Source organism: Ailuropoda melanoleuca, chromosome 1 (genome assembly GCF_002007445.2).
Source record: "Ailuropoda melanoleuca isolate Jingjing chromosome 1, ASM200744v2, whole genome shotgun sequence".
In the NCBI taxonomy this organism is placed as follows: domain Eukaryota; kingdom Metazoa; phylum Chordata; class Mammalia; order Carnivora; family Ursidae; genus Ailuropoda; species Ailuropoda melanoleuca.
The window spans coordinates 189,866,526-189,886,125 of record NC_048218.1 but is presented as its reverse complement, the minus strand read 5'-3'; the positions used below and the strand labels follow the sequence as shown (position 1 = coordinate 189,886,125).

The following is a 19,600-nucleotide window of genomic DNA, read 5'->3' as shown; positions in this document are numbered from 1 at the left end:
TTTAGCGCATGTCAACAAACTTTTATTGCCACTTCTGGCTCCCCTGCCCCAGCAAGATCCCTGCTTCTTACACTGTAGAAATACTGAGCTCTGGTGCAGGGTAATGGGGGCGGGGGGGGTGTGTGTGAACCTTTCCTCTTCAGCACACTGCCAAGGTTAAAGAAACCCCACTCGCTGGAGAGGGAGGGCCAGAGGGGAGGAATTCAAGGGCACAAGTGGCTCGGTCCCACCTCTGCTGGCTGCAGAGTATAAAGACCATGGTTCCAAACCTTTTAAAAAGGGGTGGAGTGGGGGAGAGGGATGAATTCGGCTGCTGTTGTACCCCTTGCCCTTGCTGCCATGTTTCCATGGAAATGAGGGAGGGACAGGATGTAGCTCACTTTGACTACCTGGGAGGATGGCTGGGCAGCATTTAGTAAACACATCGCCTTCCATTCCTACCCAACACATATAACCGTCCCCAGTCGACCCCAAGCTCACTGCCTATTCCACTCTCTTCCCTTCTGGAGCTGGTATCATACGGACTGGACTCCAGGTAGGGCTGTTAGTGTCCACTCTCCAGCCAGGTCTTGCTGGCAACAGATGGAATCAGAGTATGTCCAGCAGGCTCGTAGCAGCCCTGGTAGAACAATTGGTTGTAGTGCCTCGGTGAAAAGCAACACCTAGCACCCCCAAGACTCTGTGCAACTGATGTTTCACAAACATCTCTGCCCAGACTAAATTTAAAAAAAAACAAAACAAAAACCATAAACCCAAATGCGTAAGGTTAAAAATAATGCAAAATAACTCTAACAATGCCAAGGGCTAAGATGGAGAAGAGGAGCAAGTGCATCCTTCCTAAATTTGAGCCACCTGTGCACCCTGCCTTCTGCCCGGCTGGATTTGGCTTCTCCCCACTGGGCTGTCACTGGGGAACTGGAATCCAAACCTCCATTTGGTGCTGAGAGCTATACCCATTGCTATTGGTCGATGAGGCTCGCCTGTCGCCATAGTGAGGAGGTGCAGGATGGATTCTCAGTACCATGGGTCAGCTCGGTGCTGCTGGTTGTAGAGCTGTAGCTTGATCTGATCTTTGATCTGATTCACAAGGATCTGGGACAGCAGGATTCCTACCAGCTGGGAGAGGTGAGATGGATTGGGCCCTCAGCAATGAGTGATGTCTTTGTTTTCCCTGACTTGATCTTCCCAGTATGGTTAGCACCATCCCATCCCCTGCTTCGTAGTAATGTCAATGCCTGACACCCTAGCTGGTCCCCAGGTGCCCTCCCCAAAACAAAGAAGTCTTTCCAGAATTGTAGGACCCACAAGTCTTACAGGGTAAGTTACCTGGGGGATGGCCAGGCCCAGTGCTACACCACCAAGAAGGAAGAGGTTGCTGTGTATCCAGTTGACCAATTTGTCAATACAGCCATTGGTATAGATGACTTTACTAGCCTCCAAGTAGTCAAGGGCCTGCATACCTTGGCCACACATGGTGTTGATCACTGCCTGGGGAAAGAGTTGAAAAGCCAAATGGAACTCTCATTCCCAAGCTTTTTATTTTGGGCCCTAGCTGATGGTCTTCCCACCCTTCCTAAATTCCTAAATTATTAGGGAATATACGTGGAGGATCCTAACTTGGAAGTTGCTAAATGCAAGCTTCCTTTCCTCTGGGAGATCTGAGTTCAGTTCTCTTTGCTTTAGAGACCTTCCCCTTCTGAATCCCCACGTGGACCGCAGGAGTGAAAAGTTAACAGAGTCATTAGATTGGGGTGAAGAGAAACATCTGACAGCTGTCCTACGAAATTGATGGGTTAAGCTAGGCAATGGGGATTCCCCACAGTGGCTACCCTAGTTGGGAAGTAACTGAAATTGCTGCCCAGGAGGAAATGAAGTGGGATGTAGGCTCACCTGGTTCGGGGTAGGCAAGCAACAGGAGTAAGGCACAGAGCAGCGCTCACGGCTCGGGTTGTCTTCTGAACAGTTGAAGTACATGTTCTGGGACCAGTCCCTATAGGAAATCCCTCCACAGCAGCTGAACTGCAACAAAGCCCACCACAGAGGTTAAGAATCCCCCACTCCTCACACTGAAGTGACCAGGGGAATTCTCAGAGCAGTCAAAAGTCCATGGCCAGCTTCCATTTGTAAATTCAGGTTGTTTTTAAACACAATGTTAAACCTTGAGCTCACGTTTCTCAGTGGCCTTTACCTTTATATACCTTGTTATAACGACCATAGTTGTATATATTTTTTGTTTTTCACATTCAACTATGAGCTCCTTGAGAGCAGTTTCTGCATAGTATAGAGGCTGCAAAAGGAGGTGTTCAAAAACACTGGCTAAAATAATTAAAGGATCAGTGTTGAAAATATTTGTTTTAATACAGAGGAAACAGAAGAGAATCTTCAATATTATGTGCCCATAATTACTCCATGAAAGCAAGTAGGATCCAAGTAACTTGCACCAAGGGAAGGGGAACTCAGTACTGGTCTCAAAAGCACTTTTATTTAAATTCAACTTTTGATTCATAGCAGCATTATTCACAATAACAAAATGGTGGAAGTGACCCAGGTGTGCATGATGAATGAATTAACAAAATGTGGTTGATACATACAATGGATGTTATTCAGCCTTAAAAAAGGAGACTTTGACATATCCTACAACATGGATGAAATCTGAAGACATGCTAAGTTAAATAAGCCAGTCATAAAAGGACAAATACTGTACAATTCCATTTATATGAGGTCCCTCGAGTGGTCAAATTCATACACAGAAAATAGATGGTAGTTGTCAGGGGTTGGGGCGGGGGAAATCGGGAATCAGTGTTTAATCGGTAGAGTTTCGTTTGGGGAAGACGAAAAAGTTCTGGAGAGGGATGTGGTGATGGATGTAAACAATGTGAGTGTGCTTGGTGCCACAGATTTGTATACTTAGGTTAAAATGGTAAATTTTATGTTATGTACATTTTGCCACAATTTTGAAAACTTAACTTTTGAATAGGTAATATTTTAAAATCTGCCCATTTCCTTATCCCCCTATAAGTAACAACTTAGAATAGTTTCTACATATCCTCGTAAATTCCTTTTGCAAATATGGATACATATTTTTCCTCCCTCTTTTTTTTACACAAATGGTAGATTACTATATACACTACTGTTATGTTCTCTTAAGAGTACTTTCAAAGCACTCTGCTATGTATGGTTTTTTGCCAAAGCTCCTTCCAGAATCCATTACCTGGCAGGTAATGAAGAAGCCCATAGGCCTGGAGGGTGAGGTGTCTCTTGGGATGGCATTAACTTTTGCCTACAGTCTCTCAAACCACAGGTGAACTCCCCCCACTCCTAGCCCATACCTTCTTCTGGCCAAAATCAATGAGGTTCTGTAGATCCAAGTCATCTCGGTAGTGCACAATGGCATTATTGATGATCTCACTCACTTTCCCTCGTGCCTGCCAGAGACATGAGTAGGGAATCAGAACACAGGACTGATCCCTAGCCTGTTCCTCCCTTCAGGAATAACAGTAGACAGTGGTCATCCTTCTTCATTTAAGTCAGCCTTGAAATCAGAACCAGGTCCTAGGTGGATGGCCAGTTCCAAAGCCCATCCATCCCTGGGCCCTCAGGTATCAGTAGGCAAGAGAAACACAGGACCTGCTGTTGCCTCTTCTCAGAGCCACATTTTGAGATAATCCAAGATTTATTTACCTCTGAACACTCTTACCGCAAAATACTTGTTGATGAAAAGCAGAGAATTTAATACATACATATTTTAGTAGAAAAGAGAGATTACAAAGCTGAGACACTGACCTCTAGTGGACAGAAGAGAACTGCATCTCTTTAGACTCCAAACATCATTTTAGGATTTTACTAAGTCAGAAGGGTTAGGACATTCTGAATGAACTCAGTGGTTCCCCATTTCATAGTTTCCACCATGCTTTCTTCCTTCTTGCTCTGCTACTTTTCTCAGAGTTTCTTGTCTATAGCCCAATACTATCCCTGGATCATTTGCCCTTTGAGAAAGGAATTCTGGTTCTTAACTAAAAGGACTGTCACTAAATAGCAGACCAATTCCAGCTATGGTGAGCACTGCTCAAAATCTCGTTTAGTTACCCCCTTCTTTCCTTTTGATTATCCCAATAAGCAATGTTTAGAAGAAAGAAAAGATTCCTCATATTGTCTATGGTCTACTTGATAATTGTTTTACCCAATAATTTGCCATTAAAGTTTGAAGATTATTTTAACTTTGTGTTCGTAGAATGTATTTTCCTGTTCGCTTCTAAGAGTGTCAGAGGAAAACACTTTACCATTTGGAAATCCTCTTTAAAAATGGTGACTTTAAAGGCCATTCGTTCATCCCTAAGGAGAATCTTTCAAAGGCTAATGCTTCTCAGGGGAAGGAGCCCTGTGGTTAATTAATCAGGCTAAGCCTAGTCAGGAACCTTCTCTTCCTCCCTCTGGTTCACACCTGAGGAGGCCCCTCGGCTCCCAACGTTACCTTGTCTGAGAAGACGAAGCCCAGGACCCCTGCAGCCAGCTGTAGCAGGAACACGATGGTGAGACAGAGTGAGAACTGTGGGAAGCAGGCAGGAAAAGGAGACAGCTGATTACCGTGCTGGGCTCTAGCCCCTCTCAGGGCCATGGGGAGTACTGGGTCCTGGGGAGCTATGGGGCACTTCTCCCAGATGCCCCACGCATGATAAAGGCCTCTGCCTCTGCCATGCTGTCTTGAGGGTGGCCACCATGCTGTCTTGAGGGTGGGTCATCTGGGCTGAGCCCTATAGTGGGGAGCAGACAGCACAGGCCTTGGAGTGGCGGGTGGGACAGACGAAACTGAAAGGTTGTAGGGACGGCATCCGGAGCCTGGGAGGCATATGGAGGAGGCCAGGGTCTTTCTGGGGGCCCCTGACCACTCACCGTCTGTAGGAGGCAAATGTTCTCACGAAGCGATCCAATACAGCCGCAGAAGGTGAGCAGGAACATGAGAACGCCCACCACAATCAGCAGGATGGCAGGGTCCACGGCCAGGCAGGCCAAGGCTGCTTCTGGGGGAGGGACTGTCTCTCAGTCTGAGCCTGGTGCTGACTACGAGGTGGGGGGTGTCCCCCAGAACTGTTCTCCTCTGCTGGGGGAATCCCTAGTATGGTCGGATGATGGTTATGGGGAGGCAGTACTCTCCCCTCCCGAGGCGAGAGTAAAAAAGGCCCAGAAGGGTTTGTGACATTTAATTTGAGGAACTAACAAAGTGAGAGCCTTTATTCCCAAGCTTAAGAGAGGAGGAACCACTTTCGCTCCAGAAAAGAATTAGAATGGCATTAGGCTCCCACTTTTGCAGATTCCGTTTCCTGGAGACTTTGTGCAGTGGAACAGGAATGGAGGTTGAGTTACTTCAGGACACAGTGAGGGAGGGGCTGAGGCCTCTGATGACTCCCTGCTCCCAGAGGCCTGCCTCCTTTCCTAGACACTTCCTAAGCCTAAAATGCAGGCAGATCCTGGATGATTCGTGGGAGCTCAGGGAAATCCTAGTGAACAGGCATGGCTGGCCTCAAGCCTTGGAGTAGGGTGTTAAGATTGGGCAAAAGGACAGCTGTCCTCTTTAGCTCCACAGCTTATGTGGGAAAGCGTATTAGAGGGCCAGGGCTGAAGGAAGCAGGGGAGGAAGGGGCTTGGCAAGAGTCATGGGGGGATGGAGGGGACCTCTAGCTCACCTGCATGCTTCATCAGCCGAGCGTAGACTCCCACAGCCACCATCACCATGGAAATCACCTGTGGACACAGGGAATGAGGCAGACCCTGAGATTTTGGAAACCAGAGAGCCCACTGCAAGTTACCTTAAGGAGGAACAGGAGGAAGATGACTTTCCTAGGAGCCAGAGATAAGCATCTCTGTCCCCCCAGAGATTCAGTTGATAGCATCTGTCTACTTTGCCTCCAAGAAAAGCTTTTACCAAGATGATCTCATATGATCCCCACAACACAGTTATCTTGTGGGGCAGCTATTTTCGCCGTTTTACAGATGAGAAAATTAAGGCAATTCAAGGTTACTAACAGTGGTTAAGAATGTGGGCTTTGGAGCCAGTCAAACCTGGGTCTCTGATAAACAAATCTCTGAGCCTCAGTTTTGTACCTAAAGATGGGAATTTAAAACAACTACATCGAATAAAACTGTGAAATTAGATAATGCATGGAAAGCATTTAACACAATGCCTGACAATAAATATATCTATCATTACTATAGTTAACTTGTCCAGGGTCACAAGTTTTTAATTTGAATTCAGCTACATCAAAAGGAAGGGTTTTTTATTTTTTATTTTTTTTTAAGATTTCTTTTTTTTATTCTACAGAGATAGAGACAGCCAGCGAGAGAGGGAACACAAGCAAGGGGAGTGGGAGAGGAAGAAGCAGGCTCATAGCAGAAGAGCCTGATGTGGGGCTCGATCCCAGAATGCCGGGATCACACCCTGAGCCGAAGGCAGACGTTTAACCGCTGTGCCACCCAGGCGCCCCCAAAGGGAAGGGTTTTTTAAAAATATTTTATTTATTTATTTATTTGAAAGAGAGAGAGAGCATGAAGGGGGAAGGGACAGAGGGAGAGGGAGAAGCAGACTCCCCACTGAGCAAGGAGCCCAAAGCAGGGCTCTATCCTGGGATCCTGGGATCATGACCTGAGCCAAAGGCAGATGACCAATCGACTGAGCCACCCAGGTGCCCCCAAAGGGCAGGTGTTAAAGCTGAAGCAGGCCTGAGTAGATGCACACTCCCAGATCCCTAACTCTCTTGGGGGTCAAAATGGTGTCAAATTTGAGAATGGAAGAGCATACCAATGTGAAAGAATGCATGCATGAATGCATGTGTGTAAAATACCTAACTGCCTTGGCAAAGGAGCCTTATCTTTATAACCCTGGATTCCAGTGTGGAGCAAAAGACAGTTCAAACTTCCTGGCTCCTCCCTGAGAGAATAAAGCGGTCTACCAACAATCCCTAAAGGGGCCTTTTCTGCCCCCACCCCCACCCCCAGGCCTCCAGGAGTGCAGAGCAGCCCAGTGTGCACATCTCTTGGCCACTCTTTCTTTGTGCCCAGTCCCCAGGCTGGTGCTAAGCAGCAGCTGGCTGTCACCATGGCAATAGCTGGGGCCAAGCTCTGGCTGGAGGGAGTTCTCAGCAGCAGGGACTTGACCAACTCAGTGGGGAAGGAGATGGCTGGGTAAAAGACAGAGACCACTGTCCTAAAAGACAGAGACCAGCTGGAAAGAGCCATCTTGAGGCTTTGGTGGGAGAAGGGAATAGGGCCCCTAGAGAGGTAATAGGGTCAGAGTAGTCCCTCAGCAAAAAGACATTTTTCCTTAGTGGCCTCTGCCTTCCGGTGCATTTAGACCCTTATCTAAAACCATATCTTTCAGGACTCTTCTCTGGCTATATACACAGCCTTGCCCCCCCACCCCAGTCATTTGACACTGCCTCGGACTCAGGGTCAGATGTGTTATCTGCTGGCCCTCCCTTATGCGATTTGTCCAGGAGAGAGGGAGCTGCTTGCAGAGCGGGGAGTGGGGCTGGAGGTGCCAGCTGGCTTGTAGTCCCCCAGCAGAACCAGGCTGAGGGAGCAAGGCGGAGTGGGTGGGAGGAGAGGAAGCCGCAAGGCAGAGATCCCAATCACCCCTGAGGCCTGCAGGCACAGCCCTCTGCCACAGTGATTGAGCATCTTGGCCTGCCTGCCCTTTAAAACTCCCCGCAGCTAATTAACCGTTCTGAATATCCTTTTACTGAATCATTGAAAGATATGTATCTGCTCTTTATTTCTGTTGTTCCCAGTCTCCTCACTGTTTTGCAACATGTTAAATTTTCCTAGGATGTATAACTTTCCACAGAGACGGTCTCTGATTAAATCCTAACCCAACTAAAACAAGAAAGAGAAAGTAAAGAGATGCCACGTATGGTGGTAACTTCATTCCACGTGTGGGCCTGTAATTGCAAAGCTGCTCTGTCTTTATCTGTGGTAGGTAGAATATGTCCCCCCAAAGATGTCCTGTCCTAATTCCTGGAACCTGTAAATATATCACCTTCCGTGGCCATAGGGGCTTTGCAAATGTGATTAAGGATCTGGAGATGGGGAGATTGCCCTGGTGGGCCTTAGAAGAGGGAGGCAAGAAGGTCGGAGTCAGAGAAGGAGATCAGTATGACAGTGGAAGCAGAGGTTGGGGTGCAGTGGTGCCATGGGCCACGGAAGACAGGCAGCCTCTAAAAGTTGAGAAAGGCAGGAAATAGAGTCTCCTCTGGAGCCTCCAGAAGGGACCATCCCTGCTGATACCTTGGTCTTACTCAGTGAGACCCATTTTGGAATTCTGACCCCCAGAACGTAAGAAAATTAATTTGTGTTGTAGTCAGCAATGAAGTTGGTGGTCATTTATTACAGCTGCAATAGGAAACTAACACACTGTCCAAATTCTGTTCATCAGCTGCTCTGCACAATGTACTCTGAGGACTGCAGAGATGAGTAAGATATGGTCCCTGCCCTTAAGGAGACCTGTATGTTATACGGGAGAGGGACAAGAGCATCTAGAGTCTATCTTTTCCAAACTCGGTGTCATTAGAATGGGAGGGAGGCCAGGGAGAACTTAAAACCGCTGATGCCTCTGCTGCACCCCAAAGCACATATTTCAGAATCTCTGACATTGGAACCCAGGCAACAGTACTTCTGAATGCGTTCCAGGTGATTCCAGTGTGCAGCCAAGTTTGAGAAGCACAAGCCTAAAGCACACTCAGCCAGGCATCTAGAGCAGCCGGTGCAGGTTACATTAAAATCGAGATTAAGACTTTAATATTATCATTAATATTTAATACGATCACTAATGACACTGCTTACCCGGAGCTCACTAGCCAACTCTAAAATTCGACATTTTTATCACTGATCTGCCTCTTCATCCTGGAGTCACAGCTTGCCCTTTCACACTCCTATTCCTGCCCACATCTCCCACCCTGAATTCCTCAAAGCTATTGCCATCCCAAAGTTAATGCAGCTGCTGTTAATAGCACAGCGTTTTAGAGCTGAATAGAACCTTAGAAATGAGCTCAGCCACTCACCTCTTTTATAGATGAGGCCCAAAGAGCACAGTGATACTTGACCAAGTGCACATGGGTGCAGAGGAAACATCTGGACTGAACCCAGTTTCCAATCTCAGTCTGGAACTCTTTCCACCATGTCAGGCTTTGCCACAAAATCCTTATAACACCCCGCAATATCGCCAATGACCTCCTTTCATCATGAGGATGGAGATAAAGACACTTCTTAGAACGGCTTTGCATATTCTGGCTAGAATGAAGCCTCACTGGAAATTTTTACAAGCTAGACACAGTTTTTAAAATAGCTGAGTCTAGCAAAAGGCATGTTCCTGAAGAATTGTCAATCAAATTATATAAAATAACTTGCATGCACCAATACTTTTATCCTTATAGAAGGTGAGTAATCACCTTATAATGAAAATAGCCACCCCCTGGGCTCCTTGGAAAAATGGTTCAATCTACCACTGGAGCGGGAGATATACGAGATAAGCCTGGAGCATCTCATGGTGCCAGAAAGTGAGGAAATGCTTAAAAACAAACAGCCNGGGGGGGGGGGGGGGGGGGGGGGGGGAGACTAACTTTACGATGGAAACACCTGGCAAACACTACCTCAGCCAGGTAGGTAAGGTCAACATCCACAGAAGTAAATCACAGGTATGTGATATGATGGGATGGAAAATGACACTTCACTGCTATGGCTTTCCTCCTGAAAACACATAACCCCGTTACAGCCATGAGAAAAACACCAGGCAAGTTCCAATACGGGGACAGTCTACAAAATAACTGACCAGTGCTCCTCAAAACTGCCAAAGTCATCAAAACTTAGGAAATTCTTTCCTTTCTTTTTTTTTAGGGGGGAGGGGCAGAGAGACGCTCTCAAGCCCGTCCTTGACCAGCTCGAGCTCCATGCGTGGAGCTCCATCCCACAACCCTGAGATCAGGACCGGAGCTGAAATTAAGAGTCAGATGCTTAACTGACTGAGCCACCCAGTCGCCCCCAAAACCGAGGAAATTCTGAGAAACTGTCACAGCCAATGAAAACCTAAGGAGACAGGACAACTAAATGAAATTTGGTATCCTGGATGGCATCGTGGAGCACAAAAAGGGTGTTAAGCGAAAACTGAGGGATCTGAATAAAGTATGGACCTTGGTGATAATGGTAATACCATTAATTGTCATGAATGTATGCTCATGTCAGATGTTGAGAGAAACTGGATGTGGGGTATATGGGAACTCTCTGTACTATCTTCCCAATCTTTCTGTAAAACTAAAACTGTTCTAAAAAATGAAATCTATTTAAAAACAACCATTCCCAATTTGTTAGGTGTTAGTTGGTTAGTAAATCCACATTTTTTTAAAAAGATTTTAATTTATTCATTCGACAGAGATAGAGACAGCCAGCAAGAGAGGGAACACAAGCAGGGGGAGTGGGAGAGGAAGAAGCAGGCTCCATAGCGGAGGAGCCTGATGTGGGGCTCGATCCCATAACGCCGGGATCATGCCCTGAGCCGAAGGCAGATGCTTCACCGCTGTGCCACCCAGGCGCCCCAGTAAATCCACATTTTTTAATAACAGATTTTCCTAAACTGGGATTCACTTGCATGCAATTTCGCAAACTTTAATCGGGGGGTCTGTCCTTACACCAAAGTGTAAGGCAACGGATCTTAATACTGTTGAGTTGTCAGAGCACCAGGAACCTACAATGCTCTGTTAGTATAACCTGTACAATTTTGACACGTTAAATTCTTTTCTTAAACTTTAATATGTTATCACCGCTATCTAATTTACAGTCCATATTTACCTTTCCCCAATTCCCCCAATAATGTCCTTTATAACTGTTTTTTTTCTTTCTATTTTTTTTTCCTGATCCAGGATCCCATCAAGGATCATGCATTTAGTGATCTGTAGTGATCAAGTCTCCTTTGGCCTGAAAGAGTTTTGCAGCTTTTTTCTTTTCTTTGTTTTTGGTCTTTCAAGACCCTGACTTTTAAAAAATTGTGGTAAGGGGCAGCTGATCCCAGGGTCCTGGGATTGAGCCCCTGTGGGGCTCAGCAGGGAGTCTGCTTCCCCTTCTCCCCCTGCCTGCTGCTCCCCCTGCTTGTGTTCTCTTCCTCATTATTTCTCTCTCTCCCTCTCTGTCAAATAGATAAATAAGATCTTTTTAAAAAATAACATAAATAAAACATTATGGTAAAATACATACATAAAAAAATTAACCATTTCACAGTTGAGCAGTCTTAAGTTCGTTCGCATTGCTGTGCAAGCATCACTGCGATCATGTTCCAGGACTTTTTCATCACCCCAGATAGAAATCCTTAACCCATTAAACAGTCACTCCCCCCATTCCCTCCACACCTCCAACCCCCAGCAACCACAGTCGGCTTTCTAGCTCTATAGCTTTGCCTATTCTGCACATTTCCTATAAATGGAATCATACAGTATACGGCTCTTTGTGTCTGGTTTCTTTCACTGAGCATAATGTTTTCAAGGTTCATCCACGCTATGGCATGTATCAGGACTTCATTATTTTTTATGGCCTAATAATATTCCATTGTATGGATATTTCACAATTTGTTTACCCATTCATTCACGGATGGACATCTGAGTCATTCCCACCTTTTGGCTCCTGTAAATAGTGTTGCTGTGAATGCTGGTGTACAGGTTTTTGTTTGAATACCTGTTTTCAGTTCTCTTGGGTGTATACCCAGGAGTGGAACTGCCAGCTCATATGGTAATTCTATGTTTAATTTTTTGAGGAATTACTGGACTCTTTTCATAGTGGCTGCAACACTATTCCCACCAGCAATGTACCAGGGTTCCAAATTCTCCACACCCTTGTCAACACTAGTTCTAACATTTTTTTGACACTGGAATTTTTTTTAGTAAGCTCTATGCCCAACATGGGGCTCAAGCTCACGACCCCAAGATCAAGAGTTGCATATACCGACTGAGCCAGCCAGGTGCCCCAACACTGGCATTTTTTATAAGTCCAGGCCAGCTGTTTCGCAGAATATCCCTCGGTTTGAATTTATCTGATTGTTTCCTCACAGTTAGATTCAGGCGACACATTTTTGACAGAAATATTGCACAGATAATGTTGTGTCTTTCTCAATGTGTCATGTGAGGAAGCACAACATATTAATTTCTATCACAGAAATTAGGAACAATTTACTAAGCAACGACAAGGCTGTTAAGCTTATGTCTCTACATCTCATAAAACAATAATACAGGCACTACTCTAAATAGTTTCCTAGTTTTACATAGTATTTGGTTGCTCCTGTCCTCTTCCCTTTGCCTTCTGCTAGCATTTGCTGGCAGATAAACGGCCACAGATACTAATGTTCATGGGAGAAAATAAAAAATGGAGAAAATTCTCTCCATTATTTGACTTTTTTTCCCCTGCAAATTGTAGAAAGACAGCTATGATTTGGCATTATGAGAAAAACCCTATCCTAGTCCCTGGAACACTCACAACTTCAGGGCCATTATAATGCACTAAGGGAGGAAGGTTATAGGGCCCCAAGGTGAAACTCTGAACAAGAGTTCTCCTGGCTCTAGTGCCCAAATGCCAATAATAACAGGCAAATTAGCTCGTGGAGTCCACTTGGATTGTACCTTAAGACCAAGGTGGTGTGACAAGCCCTGACAAGTGGACCTACCTAAGGCCCTCAGAGACAACAGTGGGGTCTCTGTTCTCATGACAGATATGAAACGTCTCTGTGAACTATAAAATCTATAAAGACACCATAAATTATCACCTCTTTCTGGCTAACAGTAGAAATATGAGCAAAGGGGGTTTGAGGCTGAAGGAAGTCAGGCCCAAGGTGAGCTAGCCCTCACCTAGACTCAATCTTCAGCTACTTGCCGCGTGTCAGAAGAAACACCCATCCTGGCTCTCCAAGCCCATCCCTAACAGGTGACCTCTAGGAGCTCTTTCTAGCAACAGCAATAGCTACCCTTTGTTGAGTGCTAAGGGTCAGGTACTTTATACCCACTCTTTCGTTGCATTCTGACCACAATCCCAAAAGGGTGTTAGTATCTCCATTTTACAGAACTGATGTTGGGAGGATTCAAGTAACTTTCCCCAGCTCCCTCAGAAAGTGAGCAGCTAAATGGGACAGGAACCTAAGTCTTTATGTCTCCGGAGCCTTGTGACCTGGGCCATGCATTCACCTGGGGGCATCACGTGAGGTGGGAAGAAGCTGCCTGCAGTCCTCTTGGGGGAGTAGCTGGTCATCTCCAAACTGGGTGAGGCTAAGGTGGTGGTGCGGGGAATAGGAGAGCACCAGAAGGTGATGATGCCAGCAGGGCCCAGAGGGAAGTCCCTGGAACAGCACCCTGAAAGGGGAAGACACGGCATCACCACGCAGGGCCCACCAGCCCCTGAGAGAAAGCCCTGGCCTCATCTGTCTCCACGTTCTAAAGTCCAGCCTACATGAAGTGGGTGCCTCTGTCTCTGAGTCCTCTCCTCTTCTTTGGAAGGTGGTGGTAGGGGACAGCTGTGAATAGAGTCATTCTCTGTGTGGGGATCAAAGCCTTGCCCCTACCCAGAGGGACGTGGGGAGGGAGGCAACAGTATGTCTGGTTCCTCAGTCCTCTCTATCCTTATTTCTGGATAAGCCTGCTTGACCTAAAGTAGGGCCCTCTCTCTCACTGCCCAGGCTCTGCATGCCCTGGTCCTTGTGCGACCATCCCAGCACCATTGTTCCTGGATTTCTGAGCTGGCAACTATCTATGTGAAACTGGCTCTTGGCTTTCTCCCTCTGGATTGGACAGAATTGTCCTGCTGGTGTGGGGGAATCCACAGAACTCTTTCCGATGTCTGCAGCCAACCACTTAGCTTCTCTTTAGGCCATGGCTGGTCTTGGTTTTCCAAGGTTATACACGAGGGACAGAAGTCCACAGGGGCTCACAGTAGTATAAACACTCAAACTATGGCCCTGGAGTCCCCAGCCTGACACAGAGTCTGTTATCAAGATTCTGAGAGGTGTTACGTGTTTTCTTTTAATCTTTCAAAGGCTTCTTGAAGTTTATGATTTTCTACTCGGTACAAGGCAAACAGAGCTGTTGAGATAAGAAAGCATGTGAATGACTTGACAGCATAGGAAATGCTTCTTGTCTTCATTTTTAGTATTTTCTTTTTTAATTAAAAGAATGTAACTACGTCACTTATTACAGCGTGCCTAGTCTACAGGGAAAGGAGGAGAGTAGGGGTGGGGGGTGCGCTCTGTCTTGTAATGTACTTAGGTGTGAGTGTGTGCGTGTGTGTGTGTGTGTGCTGGGGGTTATGCTGGGTGGTGGAAAGGGCCCTGCCACTCCAGAGGGGTTTTTGCCAGGCTTGATGCCTGCTCATTTCCTCATGGCTTCTGAGCCAGGTTACGACGGATGGTGCTACAGGTGGTATGGGGCATTCTCACTGCCCGGGGGACTCCAATACAGTGGTCCTGGAGGGGGGAGTGAATTTCTTAAAGAAGATACTTCACTAGAGGCCTGGCTCATTCTAGGAGAGACTAGGATGGGGGTCCACATGTGCTGCATGGGAAGTGAAAACATCCGGGTGTTGTAGGTAGTCATTATGCATGACCCTGAGGGAGATGCTGGACAAGACGGCTGACCTGGCTTGAGGGGGGGTGCTGGGCCACAGGACCCAGTGCAGAAGAAAACACAGTGGGATCCCTCTCCCCCACCAAGAATGCTCAAGGACTCAAGGTTGTGCTGCGTCTTGACAGACTAGTAGTGTCCATAAGAGAGGGAGGAGGGGCAGCATGCCTTCACCAGGTAAGGGCTGCTCCCTCATTTGCCACTCAATAAGCATTCAGTAAGGACCCACCCTGCCAAACTCAGCTGGGCTCTGAGAAGCAAGAAGTGAATAAGGCAGAATACCCTCAGGGGCCTGAAGTCTAGAAGAGGAGACATAAATAAATATACAATTGCAGCAGAGGGAAGGGATGTGGCAATCAAGGTATATATACACGGTGCCTTGGGAGCCCTGAGGCATGGCCACCAAAGAAGCCTGGGTAGAGTCATAGGGACTGGAGGTCTGAGTTCGGCTTGGCTCAAAACCACCCCAACGGCTGCCCTGGGTGGAAAAAGGACCAGCAAGGAGGGATATGACCGCTATGAGCAGTGCTGATAATGTTCCTGCCAGCGCGTGCTCGAGGCTGATAAAGCCTGTACCATGGCATTGGTGTTTTCTCTGCACAGAGCTGTCCAGCACAGGGAGGGGAAGCGAGTCAGCTACTTCTTAACTGACAAATTGTAATACAACTTTTGGGATCTTGGGGCAACTACTCTGGGTCATGGGATTCCAACAATCAGTCATCCAGCAGCATGATTCTGGGGAGAAGACCAGAACTCCTGAGCAAAAGGAGAAGTGAGATTTGAAACATGAACAGGAGGAACAGGTCCTGCTTCCAAAGAAGCCAGCAGCCTTCTGAGTCAGACTAAATGACCCAAGGGCCAGGGCTGTTAGTGCCACACCATCACCGAGTGTGACCCCAGACAATACTGGCTGCCTTTCCAATTTGTTCCAGCACAAACACCACCCATACACAGCTCCCCCAGCAGCTGGCCAGAACATGCAGTCCGCCTGGAAAAGGAGAGCAGCAACAGGGGTGTCTCCTGGGCAGAAGTGGGGATGATTAGGATGGTGAGAGCCCACAAAAAAGAAAGCACGGGAACCAGTCCCTGAAGGGTGGTAGGAAGAAAGAGGACCCCTGAGCTGGAAAAGCAGCCCTTCATCTCCAACTGCATTTGTGTAGAATGTAGCTCTGGGACTCTGGGCCTGGGGGAGATGTGACGCTCAGTAACACCCAAAAAGTACTGGCCTCTGGGAAGGTCAATGTCCCAGGGACACGAGGACACAGACAGATGCATCCTTAGAACCAGCCCCAGGTCCTGAAGAAAGAAAACAGACCCCAAAGTGATGCATTCATCTTTGAATAGTTCACAGAGGCAGAAAATTTTTCTCCTTTAGAGGAGAAAGATTAAGGACAGAGAGACAGGTACATTGGCTTAGGGTCACACAGTAAGTTGATGCCAGAAAGGAACTGGGCCTCTTGTCCTTCCTTGTGCTATTTCCAGAGCCTCTGACTTTTTATGAGTCTAAAGTAGGGCTAAGAAGGGGCTCTTCTCTAATTTGGGGTGGTGCCAGCTTGGTTAGCCAGGTCCTCTGACCCTGAATGAATCATTTTTACCAAGGTAAATGGGTCTATGGAGCCAAACTCTCACCCTGGCTGCAACCTCCCACAGTCATTTGTCTGGTAAAAGGGAGAGGGGGATGGAGTAGGGTGGGGAAGTCCAAGAAAATGCCCATGAACGCAAGTGTAACAGATGCACCCAGCTGTCGTCGCTGGGAAACACAGATAAGGGTGAAGTGCCAAAGGCTCCAAAGAAGAAGCAGAGTCTTGGCTGACAGAGAAACTTCAAATGAGGATCTGAGGTCCCTGGGATGCTAATGCTGGCTCTGATGATGGTATGGCATCCCCTAGGATGGCATGTTACTGGCCTGGCACATTCAGTGAGCATGTAGGAGGGTTCACTGGGACTTGCCCTTAGGCGGGGAGTTTCCCTTAGAATGTCCCCCAGCCTTGGCAGAGTGCTGGTGAATTTTTCTTCTGTTCTTTCCTAACCTCCAGCTGAGGCAGACCCTAGACCATGGGAAGTTGGGTTAACTACTAACACTAACACTCCGGCTACAGTAGCAGTTGTCTGGGCCATGGACTTTCCCCTAGACGCACTGTAGTTCAACAGAAAAACCACCAGCTCAAACTTACTAACCAGCTGTTAGACCTCAGATAAAACAATTAACATCTCTGTGCTTCAGTTTTCTCATATATAAAATGTGGGTGCTGGATAGAATGTCTTCTAGATTTTTTTTTCCAGTTCTAAAACTGAGAATTTGTTAGGAACTCCAACTTCATTTTTCCCAATACAGTGGCTGAGCTCTTATCACCACCCTCTGGGATTTCTCTCATTTGTCCCAACAGGCGAGCACTTATGTACTTTGTGTCTGTTCTTCAAACCACGGCCCCTGTGAACCTTTCCAGCAACTGGCTTAGATGCCTGGTCTGCTCCCTCTCCTAGGAAACATATTTTAGACTCAAGCTTTCTCCCTCCTGCAAGTCTAAACTTTAGGTCTCAGGCTGAAATGGGCAGGGATAATGGGTACCCTACAGCAGCTGCTCTGGCGCGACCGGAGCTGGAAGAGAATGGGGGATGGGAGAAGGACCTCTCTATGTTCGCAAACCCAGAGGAGCTCAAGGACTCTATAGACATGAAACAGGATTGAGCTACCATTTCATGATCTGGTCCAGCTGGATTCCCAGCTCCAGCAGAGTGTTTCAGCCATCCCTGATCATACCGGGTTCGATTTTATGCAGAAGGGAACTAAGGCCTACAGAGAAGAACATATTGCCCAGGTCAGTCAAGTCAACAACTGCAGGTTGGAGATGGGAATCCAAGTGGGCCCAGTCCAATATTTTTTCCACTTTTCCACACTGCTTATAAGATTCTGAAAGGACTGCTGGCCTTTTAGCCCAACACGGGGTCCAATTTAAAGAAGCTGGACTGTCAGGCTCCAGGAGATGGAGTCTGGTCCTGAGAAAGGTGGGGCAAAGTTTCGGACAGTGCTGGGAAAGGCATCCACATCTGGAGGCCATTCCTGCCCCTTCTCAGCCTTTGGGAGGAAGGGGGCACCAGAGGCCTCCAAAAGGAAAAGATGAAGCCCTTTAACCCATCCTCTCTGAGGGAAGGGGGAGGGAAGGTCTGGGTTTTCCCCCCCTTCATCTTTTTTCTTTGCTGTTGGGCCCCCCAGCCCCCAGGCCTGAAAGTCCCCCAATCATGAATGTAGCACTGGATCTGCTTTGGGCCAACAGGAAAACCCGCTTCTCCCGCGCAAACCCATTTTTTTGGCCTGTCACAGAGGCTCATCCGATGACCAGAGGATACCCCTAAGTCTTCACTGAATCTCTTGCATTACCCTCCCCCTCCCCCCCCAATATCCCCTCCGGACGCGGCGCCAGTATGGTGTCCCTCCCCAGGACAAATTACCCCCAAAGTGTCATCAGCCCAGAAAACTAAGCAGTGTCGTTCACGACGCTCGCCTGGAACCTGGCATCCCGGGACGCCCCCTCCTCAGCCGTGGGCAGCCCACTGTACCCTCGAGGGGTGCCCTGCAGCCCAGGTGTCCCCAAGACCCCCACGACTCACCCAGAAGAGCATGTTGAAGAAGAAAAGCAGGTATTTCACCAGCGGGCTGACGAAGGTGAACTCTTCCCCATACGCGGCCGGCGCCCCGGGTCTCCGGGCCATGCTCCCACCGTCGTCCCCCCGGGGGCCTATCTCCCCGCGGCGGCCGGCCCACCTGCGCGCCCTACGACTGGGGGCATGAGCCGCGCCACCGCGGGAGCCCGGGAGGCGGGGGAGCTGCGCCGCGGTGGGAAGTGCCCGAGCCGTGCGTCCGGGAGGAGCGCGGGCAGGGGAACGGCGCCACCACCGGAGCCGCCGGGAGTCGCGGGAGCGGCGGCGGGCAGCGTGAGCGGCGGAGACTCCGCGGCGGCGGGAGGACCAGCCTGGCCCGCCCGGCTCCCAGGAAACCGGGCCCGCCCCTGGCCGCCCATTGGCGCGGCTGCCGAAGCCTGACTTCTCATTGGTCGGTCGCTGATGTCACTAAGTGTCCAGCCATCCCTCTCCTCCGAAAGGCGGGGGAGACACCTGTTCTGTGAGGGACAACTTGTTAAAGGGTCAGTGGTTTTGCCGCCTCCCCCGAGAAGGGAAGCATCCAGGCAGCAGCTGCTCAAGGGAAAGGGGATGAGATGGAATGCACACTGCATCACACACCCATGTCCTCTACCCGGTTGCTGCACACATATGCAAACACACATACATTAAAATCAACAAGTACGTACGTCGTGTGTTCAGCAATGCGCCGAAAGCTCTGGGGATACAAGGGAATAGAGAGAATCCCTGGGGGAATGACAATAAAATCAGGGAGGCAAAACTAACCTACGTGTAACAATTAGAAAATATTTAAGAGTAGCGGCAATCCTGTTTAGTAACTATATATTTTAAATGCTTATTTCAGAAGCTCTGTAACCCACTAGTGGAAATTCAGAAGCATCACCAACAATCCTGCCATCCCAATTCGTTACTGTTTCAACACCCCCCTTCCTATTTCCTTAGAATCTTGGTCTATAGACAGACTGTTTTTAACATGTTGATCTGACACAAACAGGCTGAGTGCAGTGTAGGTAGTGGGCATTGTGCTGGCTACCATAAGTAATACAAACACGAATGTTACAGATTGAAGGTTTGTACCCTCCCCCCATTCATATTCTTAACACACACACCCCCGTGATGGTATTAGAGAAGAGGCCTTTGGGAGGTGCTTAGGTCATGAGAATGGAGTCCTCATGAATGGGATTAGTGTCCTTATAAAAGAGACCCCAGAGAGTTTCCTCACCCTGTTCACCATGTGAGGACACAGGGAAAAGACAGCCGCCTAAGAACCAGGAAGTGGCTTTCACCAGACACCGAATCTGCAGGAGCCTTGATCTTGGACTTCCCTGCAT

General features: G+C 48.0%; 1 protein-coding gene across 2 annotated transcripts; it reads right to left on the bottom strand.

The window, feature by feature from the left end:
* TSPAN33 (tetraspanin 33) lies at positions 1–18,599 on the bottom strand. Of its 2 annotated transcripts, none has more exons than XM_034671872.1 (8): positions 18,240–18,599; positions 5,682–5,739; positions 4,891–5,015; positions 4,472–4,546; positions 3,330–3,425; positions 1,891–2,019; positions 1,327–1,488; positions 1–1,116 (listed from the first exon to the last, which is right to left on the bottom strand). In XM_034671872.1, exons 1-8 carry the CDS (start codon positions 18,339–18,341, stop codon positions 1,015–1,017), a joined length of 849 nt encoding a protein of 282 aa, XP_034527763.1. In that variant the 5' UTR covers positions 18,342–18,599; the 3' UTR covers positions 1–1,014. The 2 variants fall into 2 exon arrangements, with proteins under 2 accessions (XP_034527763.1, XP_034527759.1); XM_034671868.1 differs by having other exon boundaries at positions 4,891–5,018; positions 18,240–18,597.
* Between the last annotated feature and the right edge of the window lie 1,001 nt (positions 18,600–19,600).